General features: G+C 43.9%; 1 protein-coding gene across 2 annotated transcripts in view; it reads left to right on the top strand.

The window, feature by feature from the left end:
• Window positions 1-16472, top strand: part of LOC129858950 (TLC domain-containing protein 4-B-like) — a 43211-nt gene extending 26739 nt beyond the window's left edge. For both annotated transcript variants that reach the window (XM_055928204.1, XM_055928203.1), the window contains exons 6-7: window positions 6312-6385; window positions 11531-16472. In XM_055928204.1, the coding sequence (XP_055784179.1) occupies window positions 6312-6385; window positions 11531-11846 (390 nt within the window). In that variant the 3' untranslated portion in view covers window positions 11847-16472. The remainder of the gene's footprint in view (window positions 1-6311; window positions 6386-11530) is intronic.
• The last annotated feature ends 284 nt before the right edge of the window (window positions 16473-16756 follow it).

The following is a 16756-nucleotide window of genomic DNA, read 5'->3' as shown; positions in this document are numbered from 1 at the left end:
GCTGAACGCAGGGAGGGAGGGTGAGTGTCATGCTGTGTGACGCTGAACGCAGGGAGGGTGAGTGAGTGTCATGCTGTGTGACGCTGGACGCAGGGAGGGTGAGTGAGTGTCATGCTGTGTGATGCTGAACGCAGGGAGGGAGGGTGAGTGTCATGCTGTGTGACGCTGAACGCAGGGAGGGAGGGTGAGTGTCATGCTGTGTGATGCTGAACGCAGGGAGGGAGGGTGAGTGTCATGCTGTGTGATGCTGAACGCAGGGCAGGGAGGGTGTGTGAGTGTTAACAAGCTAACATAGCTTTGCTCCTGTTAGGTCCGCTAGGACTCTGCTAGTGAGAACATGTGACGTTAACCTACTGGCACTAACTTCACATGTTCTAAATGCCTCTCATTAGCTAGTCCTCAGCTGTTGAAAAGACAAGCAGGAAATCCGATTAGTATGAGGTCAAACTCTACTGTAGCCTTGGCTTTAGGATTCTGTGTTCAGTCACACAAATTAGATGTTGTTTTGGGGAGTTGATTATCTCTTGTTATGAGATAATCGTTGTTGTTATGGTACAAGGTGTACGTGCTATTTTGTGTTTAGGATGATCGTTAGCGATTAGTTTGAAAGAACATTTTGATAGGTTTGATATTGTTGAGTTTCAGGTATGACCATGCTTCATCAGCACTGTCTTGTCAAGCATCTTGTCTCGTTTGATTGGACAGTGCCACAGAAGCTGGTTATAACCACTGTAACAACTGGTTATAATGCTGAAACATGTTGTAAACGGGTTATAACCACTGGTTATAATGCTGAGAGATTGTAAACTGGTTATAACCACTGGTTATTATGCTGAAACGGATTGTAAACTGGTTATAACCACTGGTTATTATGCTGAAACGGGTTGTAAACTGGTTATAACCACTGGTTATTATGCTGAAACGGGTTGTAAACTGGTTATAACCACTGGTTATTATGCTGAAACAGGTTGTAAACTGGTTATAACCACTGGTTATAATGCTGAAACAGGTTGTAAACTGGTTATAACCACTGGTTATAATGCTGAAACAGGTTGTAAGCTGGTTAAAGCCACTGGTTATAATGCTGAAACAGGTTGTATGCTGGTTATAACCACTGGTTATAATGCTGAAACAGGTTGTAAACTGGTTATAACCACTAGTTATAATGCTGAAACAGGTTGTAAGCCCAGTCATCCAGGACACTGCTGTTCACCCTTGGTCTGTAGTCTTCCAGGTCACCTGGTTCTATAGCTCATGATTATGGCCATGATGACAGTGTTGGTATTTTTTGCATGAAATGCTTAGTGATGGTAGTGGCCGACACCCTCATCCCCTTCCCAATTAAAGTCCTGCTTTTCTTTCACTGACCCCACAGCTGGACTGAGCTGAGCATGCCTCCATTCCTCCTGGCTTTCCCAGGTCTTAACAGTACTGTGTGTGCATGCCAAAACAACTTACTTCCCACTGTCTCCTTTCTCTCACACTGCCCCACTATTTCCACAGCTTCTTCTCGCTTGTCTGTTATGGCAGAGGGCCCTTGAAAGCAACTGAAATGTTAATGATAACACTTTGCCATGTGTGATGCTTAAATACGTCTCGTCTATGAATGTGTGCTCACTGCAATGCCCCATACTAGCTCTGTGAGGGCTCTGTGAGGGCTCTGTGAGGGCTCTGTGAGGGCTCTGTGAGGGCTCTGTGAGGGCTCTGTGAGGGCTCTGTGAGGGCTCGCCTACTTAACGTCAAGCCTCAAGTGTCTCTGTTTTTAAGTAAAACATTTTTTTTTTTTTTACCTTTATTTAACTAGGCAAGTCAGTTAAGAACAAATTATTATTTTCAATGACAGCCTAGGAACAGTGGGTTAACTGCCTTGTTCAGGAGCAGAACAACAGATGTTTACCTTGTCAGCTCAGGGATTTGATCCAGCAAACTTTCTGTTACTCGCCCAATGCTCTAACCACTAGGCTACCTGCCTCTAACCACTAGGCTACCTGCCGCCTCTACACTCTAACCACTAGGCTACCTGCCGCCTCTACACTCTAACCACTAGGCTACCTGCCACCTCTACACTCTAACCACTAGGCTACCTGCCGCCTTTACGCTCTAACCACTAGGCTGCCTGCCGCCTCTACGCTCTAACCACTAGGCTACCTGCCGCCTCTACACTCTAACCACTAGGCTACCTGCCGCCTCTACGCTCTAACCACTAGGCTACCGCCGCCTCTACACTCTAACCACTAGGCTACCTGCCTCTAACCACTAGGCTACCTGCCGCCTCTACACTCTAACCACTAGGCTACCGCCGCCTCTACACTCTAACCACTAGGCTACCTGCCTCTAACCACTAGGCTACCTGCCGCCTCTACACTCTAACCACTAGGCTACCTGCCGCCTCTACACTCTAACCACTAGGCGACCTGCCTCTAACCACTAGGCGACCTGCCTCTAACCACTAGGCTACCTGCCTCTAACCACTAGGCTACCTGCCTCTAACCACTAGGCTACCTGCCTCTAACCACTAGGCGACCTGCCTTCCCAATAAGGCAAAGATAAGGCCTTGATTCAGGCCAACCCAAATCCTTAAACCTTTTTACAATAATTATGCCTTAGCATTGTATGCGAATTGTATTCCTACCCAAATGGATTAAATTATTACACTTGAAGCACAATAATGTACAGTATATGCATTGCAAAAGCTACCCTATCGGAGGTGCAATGCATTCCTATGTAAATGTATATATTTTTTTACCTTTCTTTCTAGAGACAGAAAGTCCATTATGTTAAAGCAACGGAGCAAAATGAATGGTGTTGAAAACAGCAATACTTCCATGTGGTTAAATTGTCTTGCTGCTACAACTGACAGGCGATCAGCAGGACAGATGACACGGTGGTTTAGGCCGTACTGTCACTGAAACATTCGTGACTGCTTAGTCTGGTCAACAGGAAGCACTTTCTCAACATAAAACCCTCATTAACTATCAAGTAAATCAATTAGTGTGATATTGTTTTTATATTGTTTTGTATCAAAGCTGGTATATGTGAGTATGTAGTTAATTCGGTGACTAGGCATATTGTTAGTTAAACCAGCTGTTCTATTGCAGGTTGTGTTCTGTTGTTGTTTGCTAAACAAAGCAAATGAATTCATAGGCTAATATTTGATTGATGTTTGAGTTCTAGAACTTATGCTAAACTATCAACACTGGTGATGCTTCCTTTTGTTGTTCGTAACTATAGTTACGCCTTACCCCTCTAATCTGTCTGTCTATCTTTATCCTTTGCTAATATGATTTCTTAAAATAATATAGGTTACCAGCAAAATTACCAGCAAAACATTTCAAGCAAAAAAAAAAAAAAAAAACCCGACCAAATTCAAATGAGGTTTTGTAGGATGTAAAACGTTCATACCAGGGCTGACTCGTCTGGACTGAATACTTCCTGTCTTGTCTGCTACACTGACCAGATCTGACCTATCTGTCCAGTAACAGTATGGACCTACCAGTATCTAGAGGTATTAGCATAGAGATGCTGGGAAAGTTCATATCCTCTCTGGTATAGACTTGAAGCAAATGCTTTGTGTCCTAACACTTCCGTATCTTGAGAGTGAGTACATGCCATTTATGAACTTTTGTTCTAAGGTAAGTTTCCCCTTTTGGTGTGTGCTATTTGGATAATTGTAGCCTGTCTTAGGCCTGAAATAAATAACATGAGAGAGAGAGAGAGAGAGAGAGAGAGAGAGAGACCCTTAACTGCTGCTCATGTGAGGGTATTAATGGCCTATAGGTCTGATACAGTACCGTCCTATAACAGCATTTAAATATACACTAAGCATGGCTCTTATACAGTGCATTTGGAAAGTATTCAGACCCCTTGACATTTTCCACATTCTGTTACATTACAGCCTTATTCTAAAATTGATTAAATTAAAATAAAATCATCATCAATCTACACACAATACCCCATAATGACAAACCAAAAACTGAAGTATCACATTTACATAAGTATTCAGAGCCTTTACTCAGTACTTTGTTTAAGCACATTTGGCAGCGATTACAGCCTCATGTCTTCTTGGGTATGATGCTACAAGCTTGGCTCACCTGTATTTGGGGAGTTTCTCCCATTCTTCTCTGCAGATCCTCTCAACCTCTGTCAGGTTGGATGGGGAGTGTCGCTGCACAGCTATTTTCAGGTCTGTCCAGAGATGTTTGATCGGGTTCAAGTCCGGGCTCAGGCTGGGCCACTCAAGGACATTCAGAGACTTGTCCAGAAGCCTCTACTGCGTTGTCTTGGCTGTGTGCTTAGGGTCGTTGTCCTGCTGAATGGTGAACCTTCACCCCAGACTGAGATCCTGAGCATGCTGGAGCAGGTTTTCATCAAGGATCTCTCTGTATTTTGCTCTGTTCATCTTTCCCTCGATCCTGACTAGTCCCCAAGTCCCTGCCGCTGAAAAACATCCCCACAGCATGATGCTTCCACCACCATGCTTCACCATAGGGATGGTGCCAGGTTTCCTATAGACGTGACACTCGACATTCAGGCCAAAAAGTTCTATCTTGGTTTCATCAGAGCAGAGAATCTTGTTTCTCATGGTCTGAGAGTCTTTAGGTGGCTTTTGGCAAACTCCAAGTGGGCTGTCATGTGCCTTTTACTGAGGAGTGGCTTCCGTCTGGCCACTCTACCATAAATGCCTGATTGGTGGAGTGATGCAGAGATGGTTGTCCTTCTGGAAGGTTCTCCCATCTCCACAGAGGAACTCTGGAGCTCTGTCAGAGTGACCATCGGGTTCTTGGTCGCCTCCCTGACCAAGGCCCTTCTCCCATGATTGCTCAGTTTGGCCGGGCGGCCAGCTCTAGGAAGAGTCTTGGTGGTTCCAAACTTCTTCCATTTAAGAATGATAGAGGCCATTTTGTTATTGGGTACCTTCAATGCTGCAGACATTTTTTGGTACCCTTCCCCAGATCTGTGGCTCGATACAATCCTGTCTCGGAGCTCAACGCACAATTCCTTCAACCCCATGGCTTGGTTTTTTCTCTGACATGCACTGTCAACTGTGTGACCTTATACAGACAGGTGTGTGCCTTTCTTGAATCATGTCCAATCAATTGAATTTACCGCAGGTGGACTCCAATCAAGTTGTAAAAACATCTCAAGTATGATCAATGGAAACAGGATGCACCTGAGCTCAATTTCGAGTCTCATAGCAAAGGGTCTGAATACTTATGTAAATAATGTATTTCTGTTAGTTTTTTTGTATAAATTTGCAAACATTTCTAAAACCTTGTTTTCGCTTTGTCATTATGGGGTATTGTGTGTAGATTGATGGGAACACATTTTAACATTTTTAGAATGCAATTTAACAAAATGTGGGAGAAGTCAAAGGGGCTGAATACTTTCCGAGTGCACTGGGCTAATCATGGCTAATCATGGCTAATCATTGCACATTTGGCTAGTGGCTGAATGTCTACTTGTAAAATGCTGGCTGTATGTGCACACTATGTTGTTAGCAGTGGTGCTATCCTATTCACGTTTTGTGTGAAGGGATTGTAATTTAGCTGTTTCACTGGCAAAACTCACCCTTTTCAATGAGTGACACCCTTTTCAACTTCACGTGGTCTTTCGGTACCGAAGCCTCATAGCTGTTCTCATAGCTGTTCTCATCTCAAATATACCCTAAATCATATGAATGGGTTTATTAGGGTCTGCTGGAGATGAAATAGAACAACCGATTAAATGGATAAATCCCTCAGAAGTTAGCTGAGTCTCCTGAGGGATGAGACTTTTCTGTTTGATCTGAAAAATAGAAGAAGAGCCGACCTATATTCAGAAAGTGATATCAATTATTTAATTTTAGATCTGAAAATGTCTCCTTAATCTCAGCTTTGGTTCAGCACTGACAGATCAAAAGGTCTCTTCACCAAGATATCTGTAGCAGAGTTATAACCCTCACGTGTACAGTATGTAATACCAAGTCTGTTTGAGAGTACTTGTTTCCCCCGCTTGTTATTGCCGTTGGAAAATACATTTATCTTAATATTGAGTGATCATGAAATGTATGTTTTATGCCCTGACAAGTTCAGTATGGTAAAAGTGAAATTTTATCTCGTCCCCCCCCCCCCCCCAAAAAAAAACAAATGAATTATCACATGCCTTGTGTTCTTTTGTTATTGACGATGGATTAATCTTTCTGGGCACAAACGGTGTGAAGGCCTCACTTTAACCATACTGATGTGATGTTTGACCAAATGAAAGCATTTTGACTCCCTTTCTTTCCTGTTTCATTGTTTCTTTCCGTTTTTCGTTTTACCTTGTTCCTCCAGGGACACGGAATGTTGCCTTATTTTGCTAACTTCCGTCTGCTTGCAGAGTTCTCCACGCCGTGTGTGAACCAGCGGTATGTATAAGATGTACTGTATATTAACACATGTATTATGTCTGTGGTAGCTACCACCCACACTGAGCTTTTTTTAAAACCCTTATTTTCACTAGGCTTGTCAGTTAAGAACAAATTCTTATTTACAATGATGACCTACCGGGGAACAGTGGGTTAACTGCCTTGTTCAGGGGCAGAACGACAGACTTTTACCTTGTCATTCAGGGGATTCGATCCAGCAACCTTTTGGTTACTGGCCTGCCGCCCCAGCTTAGACAGGGCAGTGACAGAGACCTTGCAAAGCAGCTGCTGAAAAAATAAACTCTGTTAACCCTCATACTACCAACATATTTTACATTTATGAAGAAATAAACTCTGTTAACCCTCATACTACCAACATATTTTACATATATGAAGAAATAAACTCTGTTAACCCTCATACTACCAACATATTTTACATATATGAAGAAATAAACTCTGTTAACCCTCATACTACCAACATATTTTACAATTATGAAGAAATAAACTCTGTTAACCCTCATACTACCAACATATTTTACATATATGAAGAAATAAACTCTGTTAACCCTCATACTACCAACATATTTTACATATATGAAGAAATAAACTCTGTTAACCCTCATACTACCAACATATTTTACATATATGAAGAAATAAACTCTGTTAACCCTCATACTACCAACATATTTTACATATATGAACTACCAACGGGGGTCATTTTGACCCCAAGAGGAAACTATTGGAAAAAGCAACAATCCTAGCAAACTATCAACTTCATTCTTATCAAAACATCAATAGACATGTATATAATGTCCTGAAATTAAAGGTTACCAAAACAGACTGTTCTTTTACCAAAATTACAGTTAATTAGAATATTCTGTAAAACGAAAATATACATTTTTCCCTTAAATAATGTGTAGCTTTTTTCCCCCAAAAGTACAATCCACATAAGTACAAAAAAACAACATATTTATGGTCATTTGATTGTAATACCATTACATTTTTTGAAGTAAATACACATTTTGTCAAATTTATGTTGTAAAAAAAACGACTGCCATTTAAAAAAAAATGGGGGGAAAAAGTGCCTCAAAGTGATTAATCCATTGATCTTGAGAGACAATGTACAACAATTAGCAACTTACCCCAAAGCCAGTATTATCATTGCTGCTAGTGAAACAATGGGAGAGGTTGGGCCTGTGGCAGGAACAATGGGAGAGGTTGGGCCTGTGGCAGGAACAATGGGAGAGGTTGGGCCTGTGGCAGGAATAATGGGAGAGGTTGGGCCTGTGGCAGGAATAATGGGAGAGGTTGGGCCTGTGGCAGGAACAATGGGAGAGGTTGGGCCTGTGGCAGGAATAATGGGAGAGGTTGGGCCTGTGGCAGGAATAATGGGAGAGGTTGGGCCTGTGGCAGGAATAATGGGAGAGGTTGGGCCTGTGGCAGGAATAATGGGAGAGGTTGGGCCTGTGGCAGGAATAATGGGAGAGGTTGGGCCTGTGGCAGGAACAATGGGAGAGGTTGGGCCTGTGGCAGGAATAATGGGAGAGGTTGGGCCTGTGGCAGGAATAATGGGAGAGGTTGGGCCTGTGGCAGGAACAATGGGAGAGGTTGGGCCTGTGGCAGGAACAATGGGAGAGGTTGGGCCTGTGGCAGGAACAATGGGAGAGGTTGGGCCTGTGGCAGGAACAATGGGAGAGGTTGGGCCTGTGGCAGGAACAATGGGAGAGGTTGGGCCTGTGGCAGGAACAATGGGAGAGGTTGGGCCTGTGGCAGGAACAATGGGAGAGGTTGGGCCTGTGGCAGGAACAATGGGAGAGGTTGGGCCTGTGGCAGGAACAATGGGAGAGGTTGGGCCTGTGGCAGGAACAATGGGAGAGGTTGGGCCTGTGGCAGGAACAATGGGAGAGGTTGGGCCTGTGGCAGGAACAATGGGAGAGGTTGGGCCTGTGGCAGGAACAATGGGAGAGGTTGGGCCTGTGGCAGGAACAATGGGAGAGGTTGGGCCTGTGGCAGGAATAATGGGAGAGGTTGGGCCTGTGGCAGGAACAATGGGAGAGGTTGGGCCTGTGGCAGGAACAATGGGAGAGGTTGGGCCTGTGGCAGGAACAATGGGAGAGGTTGGGCCTGTGGCAGGAACAATGGGAGAGGTTGGGCCTGTGGCAGGAACAATGGGAGAGGTTGGGCCTGTGGCAGGAACAATGGGAGAGGTTGGGCCTGTGGCAGGAACAATGGGAGAGGTTGGGCCTGTGGCAGGAACAATGGGAGAGGTTGGGCCTGTGGCAGGAACAATGGGAGAGGTTGGGCCTGTGGCAGGAACAATGGGAGAGGTTGGGCCTGTGGCAGGAACAATGGGAGAGGTTGGGCCTGTGGCAGGAACAATGGGAGAGGTTGGGCCTGTGGCAGGAATAATGGGAGAGGTTGGGCCTGTGGCAGGAACAATGGGAGAGGTTGGGCCTGTGGCAGGAACAATGGGAGAGGTTGGGCCTGTAGCAGGAACAATGGGAGAGGTTGGGCCTGTGGCAGGAACAATGGGAGAGGTTGGGCCTGTGGCAGGAACAATGGGAGAGGTTGGGCCTGTGGCAGGAATAATGGGAGAGGTTGGGCCTGTGGCAGGAACAATGGGAGAGGTTGGGCCTGTGGCAGGAATAATGGGAGAGGTTGGGCCTGTGGCAGGAACAATGGGAGAGGTTGGGCCTGTGGCAGGAACAATGGGAGAGGTTGGGCCTGTAGCAGGAACAATGGGAGAGGTTGGGCCTGTGGCAGGAACAATGGGAGAGGTTGGGCCTGTGGCAGGAACAATGGGAGAGGTTGGGCCTGTAGCAGGAACAATGGGAGAGGTTGGGCCTGTGGCAGGATGCTTAAAAAAACATGCCTAAATCCTCATTTCAAACCAAATAGCAACCCAAATATCCTAACAAGTTGCACATGTAGAATATTGGAGGAATTCTGGTACTTATATAATCTTTCCCGTGAAATTTATTTTTTTCAGAGAAGTCAAATCAAACTTTATTTGTCACATGCGCCGAATACAACAAGTGTAGACCTTTACCGAATACAACAAGTGTAGACCTTTACCGAATACAACAAGTGTAGACCTTTACCGAATACAACAAGTGTAGACCTTTACCGAATACAACAAGTGTAGACCTTTACCGAATACAACAAGTGTAGACCTTTACCGAATACAACAAGTGTAGACCTTTACCGAATACAACAAGTGTAGACCTTTACCGAATACAACAAGTGTAGACCTTTACCGAATACAACAAGTGTAGACCTTTACCGAATACAACAAGTGTAGACCTTTACCGAATACAACAAGTGTAGACCTTTACCGAATACAACAAGTGTAGACCTTTACCGAATACAACAAGTGTAGACCTTATCGAATACAACAAGTGTAGACCTTATCGTGAAATGCTTAATCACAAGCCCTTAGCCAACAGTGCAGTTCTAGAAGAGTTAAGAAAATATTTACCAAATAAACTATAAAAAATTATAAAAAGTAACACAATAAAATACCAATAAGGAGGCTATATACAGGAGGTACCGGTACCGAGTCATTGCGCGGGGGTACAGGTTAGTTGAGGTCATTTGTACATGTAGGGAGGGGTGAAGTGACTATGCATAGATTATAAACAGTGAGTAGTGTACAAAACAAATGGAGGGGGGGGTCAATGTAATAGTCCGGTGGCCATTTGATTTGTTCAGCAGTCTTATTGCTTGGGGGTAGAAGCTGTTAAGGAGCCTTTTGGTCCTAGACTTGGCGCTCCGGTACCGCTTGCCATGCGGTAGCAGAAAAAACAGTCTATGACTTGGGTGACTGCAGTCTCTGACAATTTTATGGGCACCGCCTATTATATAGGTCCTGGATGGCGATTATGATTTTCATATATTGATTTTACTGGACATGTTTTATGTTCACATGTGTGAAAGATGTGTTGTTTGAATCCTGGCCCAGAGTTACACTTCAGTTTGCTCTTCCTTTACATCGCTGTACTGACTGTCTTCCTTTACATCGTTGTACTGACTGTCTTCCTTTACATCGTTGTACTGACTGTCTTCCTTTACATCGCTGTACTGACTGTGTCTTCCTTTACATCGTTGTACTGACTGTCTTCCTTTACATCGTTGTACTGACTGTGTCTTTCTTTACATCGTTGTACTGACTGTCTCCCTTTACATCGTTGTACTGACTGTGTCTTTATTTACATCGTTGTACTGACTGTCTCCCTTTACATCGTTGTACTGACTGTGTCTTTCTTTACATCGTTGTACTGACTGTCTTCCTTTACATCGTTGTACTGACTGTCTTTCTTTACATCGCTGTACTGACTGTCTTTCTTTACATCGCTGTACTGACTGTCTTCCTTTACATCGTTGTACTGACTGTCTTCCTTTACATCGCTGTACTGACTGTGTCTTCCTTTACATCGTTGTACTGACTGTCTTCCTTTACATCGTTGTACTGACTGTGTCTTTCTTTACATCGTTGTACTGACTGTCTCCCTTTACATCGTTGTACTGACTGTGTCTTTATTTACATCGTTGTACTGACTGTCTCCCTTTACATCGTTGTACTGACTGTGTCTTTCTTTACATCGTTGTACTGACTGTCTTCCTTTACATCGTTGTACTGACTGTCTCCCTTTACATCGTTGTACTGACTGTCTTTCTTTACATCGCTGTACTGACTGTCTTTCTTTACATCGCTGTACTGACTGTGTCTTCCTTTACATCGTTGTACTGACTGTGTCTTCCTTTACATCGCTGTACTGACTGTGTCTTTCTTTACATCGTTGTACTGACTGTGTCTTCCTTTACATCGCTGTACTGACTGTGTCTTCCTTTACATCGCTGTACTGACTGTGTCTTCATTTACATCGTTGTACTGACTGTGTCTTCCTTTACATCGGTGTACTGACTGTGTCTTTCTTTACATCGTTGTACTGACTGTCTTTATTTACGTCGTTGTACTGACTGTCTTTATTTACGTCGTTGTACTGACTGTGTCTTTCTTTACGTCGTTGTACTGACTGTGTCTTTATTTACATTGTTGTACTGACTGTGTCTTCATTTACATCGTTGTACTGACTGTGTCTTTCTGACTGTGGCATCGTTGTACTGACTGTGTCTTTCTTCCAGGTGGTTCTTTGAAGTGTTAGGTTACCCCAAGTCCTCCAAGCCCAACATCGCTAACGGAATGGCCATGGCTCTGGTCTTCTTCCTGGTTCGCATCGCCGTCATGCCCCTCTACTACAGCCGCATGTGGTCCGTGTACGGCACCGAAGCCTTTTACCGCATCCCGCCGGAAGGCCGTGCTGCCTGGATCATCTCCAGCGTCTCGCTGGATGTCATGAACGTCATGTGGATGCATAAGATCGCCCGCGGCTGCTACAAGGTCATGTGCTCGGCCCGACGGCACACAGTGGAGACACGAGAGAATGGAAAGACTGACTAAGAAGCAAGAGGGATGGTTGATGTAATGTAACCCATTGAACCACTGTCCCCCTTTTTAGTGCACAATTGGATTAGTACCTGACTGTTTCAGGGTCAACTAGAAAAAGCCAAGTCTCACACGGACTGAATTTTATTCTAGATGACGGCACAATTTTGCTCCCCTTTTGAGATTGGAGCATTGTGCTGGATGTGGACAAAGGGACAATAACTGGGGCAGGTGTTGTAGAAACTGTTAGCATCACTTTCTGTGCATTGTATCACAAAACAATATGTCTGGGATGACGTATCTGTTTTTCCCCCAACACTTCACCAAGTCAAAACGTTTACTGCTTGTTCCAGACCGTAGACTCAATGTGTGACGCTCATGTGCTCTCCAGAGTAACTTGAAGCCCCTCACTTAATGTTGCTTTTTTAAATATTCTGGTTGTCTGAATCCCGTAGGCTATTGATTTACATTTTGAACACAGAGGAATTAATTGTTGTTCAAATGGTGAGTACAAATAATATAACAGTTTTTGAAAAACAGTTTTTTGGGACGAAACCAACCCAATCAACCGAACTAACCCAAATAACCCAACCAACCCAATCAACTGAACTAACCCAACTAACCCAACCAACCCAATCAACTGAACTAACCCAACCAACCCAATCAACCGAACTAACCCAATCAACCGAACCAACCCAACCAACCCAACTAACCCAACCAACCCAACCAACCCAATCAACCGAACCAACCCAACCAACCCAACTAATCCAACCAACCGAACCAACCCAATCAACCGAACTAACCCAACCAACCGAACTAACCAAACCAACCCAACCAACCCAATCAACCCAACTAACCCAACCAACCAACCCAACAAACCGAACCAACCCAACCAACCCAACCAACCCAATCAACCGAACTAACCAACCCAACCAACCCAACCAACCGAACTAACCCAAATAACCCAACCAACCGAACCAACCCAACCAACCCAATCAACCGAACCAACCCAACCAACCCAACCAACCCATTCAACCCAACCAACCCAATCAACCGAACTAACCCAACCAACCCAAATAACCCAACCAACCGAACTAACCCAATCAACCGAACTAACCCAACCAACCCAACTAACCCAACCAACCGAACCAACCCAATCAACCCAACTAACCCAACTAACCCAACCAACCCAACCAACCCAACCCAACCAACCCAACCCAACTAACCAACCCAACCAACCCAATCAACCCAATCAACCCAACCAACCCAACCAACCCAACCAACCGAACTAACCCAACCAACCCATTCAACCGAACTAACCCAACCAACCCAATCAACCGAACTAACCCAACCAACCCAATCAACAGAACTAACCCAACCAACCCAACTAACCCAACCAACCCAATCAACAGAACTAACCCAACCAACCCAACCAACCCAATCAACCCAACCAACCCAATCAACCGAACTAACCCAACCAACCCAATCAACCGAACTAACCCAACCAACCCAATCAACAGAACTAACCCAACCAACCCAACCAACCCAACTAACCCAACTAACCCAACCAACCGAACTAACCCAACCAACCCAATCAACAGAACCAACCCAACCAACCCAATCAACAGAACCAACCCAACCAACCCAACCAACCCAACCAACCCAACTAACCAACCCAACCAACCCAACTAACCAACCCAACCAACCGAACTAACCCAACCAACCCAATCAACCGAACTAACCCAACCAACCCAACCAACCGAACTAACCCAACTAACCCAACTAACCCAACCGACCCAATCAACCCAATCAACCCAACTAACCCAACTAACCCAACTAACCCAATCAACCGAACTAACCCAACCAACCGAACTAACCCAACCAACCCAATCAACCGAACTAACCCAACCAACCCAATCAACCGAACTAACCCAACCAACCCAATCAACCGAACTAACCCAACCAACCCAATCAACAGAACTAACCCAACCAACCCAATCAACAGAACTAACCCAACCAACCCAATCAACCGAACTAACCCAACCAACCCAATCAACCGAACTAACCCAACCAACCCAATCAACAGAACTAACCCAACCAACCCAACCAACCCAACCAACCCAACCAACCCAACTAACCCAACTAACCCAATCAACCAACCCAACTAACCCAATCAACCAACCCAACCAACCCAACCAACCCAACCAACCGAACTAACCCAACCAACCCAATCAACAGAACTAACCCAACCAACCCAATCAACCGAACTAACCCAACCAACCCAATCAACAGAACTAACCCAACCAACCAACCCAACCAACCCAACCAACCCAACCAACCCAACTAACCCAACTAACCCAATCAACCAACCCAACCAACCCAACCAACCGAACTAACCCAACCAACCGAACTAACCCAACCAACCGAACTAACCCAACCAACCGAACCAACCCAACCAACCCAACTAACCCCCCAAAAAACACCAACCCGAATAACCCATGCAAGAAATCTTTTTGTAATCGTGTCATTTAAAAATCTGCTGTCTGTCTGCTGAGGCAGGGAAGGGTGTAGCGTCTTCCTGTTTCAACCCAAACTGACTGTCTGAACACTGGGTGGACATCTAGTGCAACCAAACCTATATCCAAGACGAGTGAGTTCAACTGAAAGAAACTTCTCAGTGAGACACTCTGATATAGAGACAGACCCCTGGCTCAAAGAATACAGACAGACCTCCTGGCTCAAAGAATACAGACAGACCTCCTGGCTCAAAGAATACAGACAGACCTCCTGGCTCAAAGAATACAGACAGACCTCCTGGCTCAAAGAATACAGACAGACCTCCTGGCTCAAAGAATACAGACAGACCCCTGGCTCAAAGAATACAGACAGACCTCCTGGCTCAAAGAATACAGACAGACCTTATGGCTCAAAGAATACAGACAGACCCCTGGCTCAAAGAATACAGACACAGACCCCTGGCTCAAAGAATACAGACAGACAGACCCCTGGATCAACGACAGACAGACGGACCCCTTGTTCAAATGGAGTGAGGCCTCCTATGGGCCACTCTCTCTGGGGAAAGTTAAAGTAGAAATGTATAAATGGATTCCTTGCATTTGTCCAGCCGGGTTCGATTTAGGAGGACTTTGGTTCTAAATATTCATGTTGATATTTTTGTTTTAATCAAAAATGGGACTGATGTGGGTACACTTTGCTGATTATGCCATAGGATATGTCATGCTGCTCGCTCGTCTGACCAAAAGGATGTCGAAAGGGAAACTTTGAGAATGTGTGAGTTGAAGCGATAGGGAAATGCATCGTGAGAGTTGTCAGCTGGATTCTGATATTTCCTCTCAGATTTTATTTGCTCAGATGATATAAGACGTGTGACCTTTTTGTCTTCAACATTTCAATAATTTATTCGAGTTTGAATACCATAATCATGGTAACAAGTTGTTTTTCTCTTCCACACCTACTGTCAATACCAACGTATATGTACAGTCAACTGGTGCATGCTGGGATTAATTGTATGTTCCTGGTATCAGATCAATATGGAACTTGAGGTTACGCCACGTTTAGACGAGGGACCATTGAGACAATGATATTGGATGAGTTTGTCCCCCTCTGAGCTCGACCAATGGCTACTAACACTCACCTTGTTCTAAGATCTTGGTGTAAGGAACTTCTTCTGAACCGCATTAAATATCATTTATTACCAGTTACGTTCTGGAGCAACTCTTCAATGTTTGTATTTATATACACTGAGTGTACAAAACATTAGGAACACCTTTCCTAATATTTAGTTTCACCCCCCTGTTGCCCTTAGAACAGTCTCAATTTGTCGGGGGGCATGGACTCAACAATGTGTCGAAAGCGTTCCACAGGGATGCTGGCCCATGTCGATGCCAGTGACTCAGTCCAGGGTGCCTGGCACCTACTACCTTACCCCGTTCAATGGCAATGAAATCTTTTGTCGTGCCCATTCAACCTCTGAATGGCACACGCATACACAATCCATGTCTCAAGGCTTAACCGTCCTTCTTTAACCTGTCTCCTCCCCTTCATCTACAGTGGATTTAACAAGTGACATTAATAAGTGATCATAGCTTTCCCTGGTCCGTCTTTCATGGAACGTGCAGGTGTTCCTAATGTTTTGTACACTCAGTGTATTTGTTTTTATTTAAGGAGATGTATAATTTATTTGGTAAGAGGTATTCATGATGTATCTTTTTAGTAGATTTATGAGGAAATGTTTTCATGATGCAAGTAAACATACATTTATAATCAATGTATATTATGCCTGCCTTTTCTCTGAGCAGTTTAGTTTAATGTGCACAGGCACACATTAAAGACTATTACTTGTAATTACGTAAGATTATTACTACATTTGCATTTTACTGACTGAATTACTTCTTTTTTTAACAAAGTAGATTTGACAAATGTTTTTGTGTGAGGATACTTAAGAAATACTAGCATTTGTCCTCATCAAAAAAGGAAAAGTTTACTTTTCAAAAACCTTTTGATTTAATAATGAAATGTGTACTTTGTTTGATTGTACTTTTATTTTCTATGGTGGAAAAACAAACAAAGAAGCATATTGTTAATGATCTGTGAAATTAAAGAGGGATACTCCAGTCATCATATTTGTCCCTTGTCATGTTCTGCAGTCTTGTTTATACAACAACAAAAATATATATATATATTTTTTTAACACATTTTAAATTGCACAGCAATCTTTTGTTACAACTTTTAATTTGTGTTCGTTTCTATTTCATAAGCTGGCCTCAATGTGATTAACAAACCACGTTCACTCTGAAAAGGATCACATGACAACATTTAAATGTTTGTGGAGGGGATTATATGAAGGTATTGTAATAAACTGTTTCTAAGTTAAATGTGTGCCAGTATAGAGCAGCGCTAATTGA

Source organism: Salvelinus fontinalis, chromosome 7, assembly GCF_029448725.1.
Source record: "Salvelinus fontinalis isolate EN_2023a chromosome 7, ASM2944872v1, whole genome shotgun sequence".
Taxonomy (NCBI): Eukaryota; Metazoa; Chordata; class Actinopteri; order Salmoniformes; family Salmonidae; genus Salvelinus; species Salvelinus fontinalis.
This window is presented reverse-complemented; position numbering and strand designations above follow the sequence as displayed.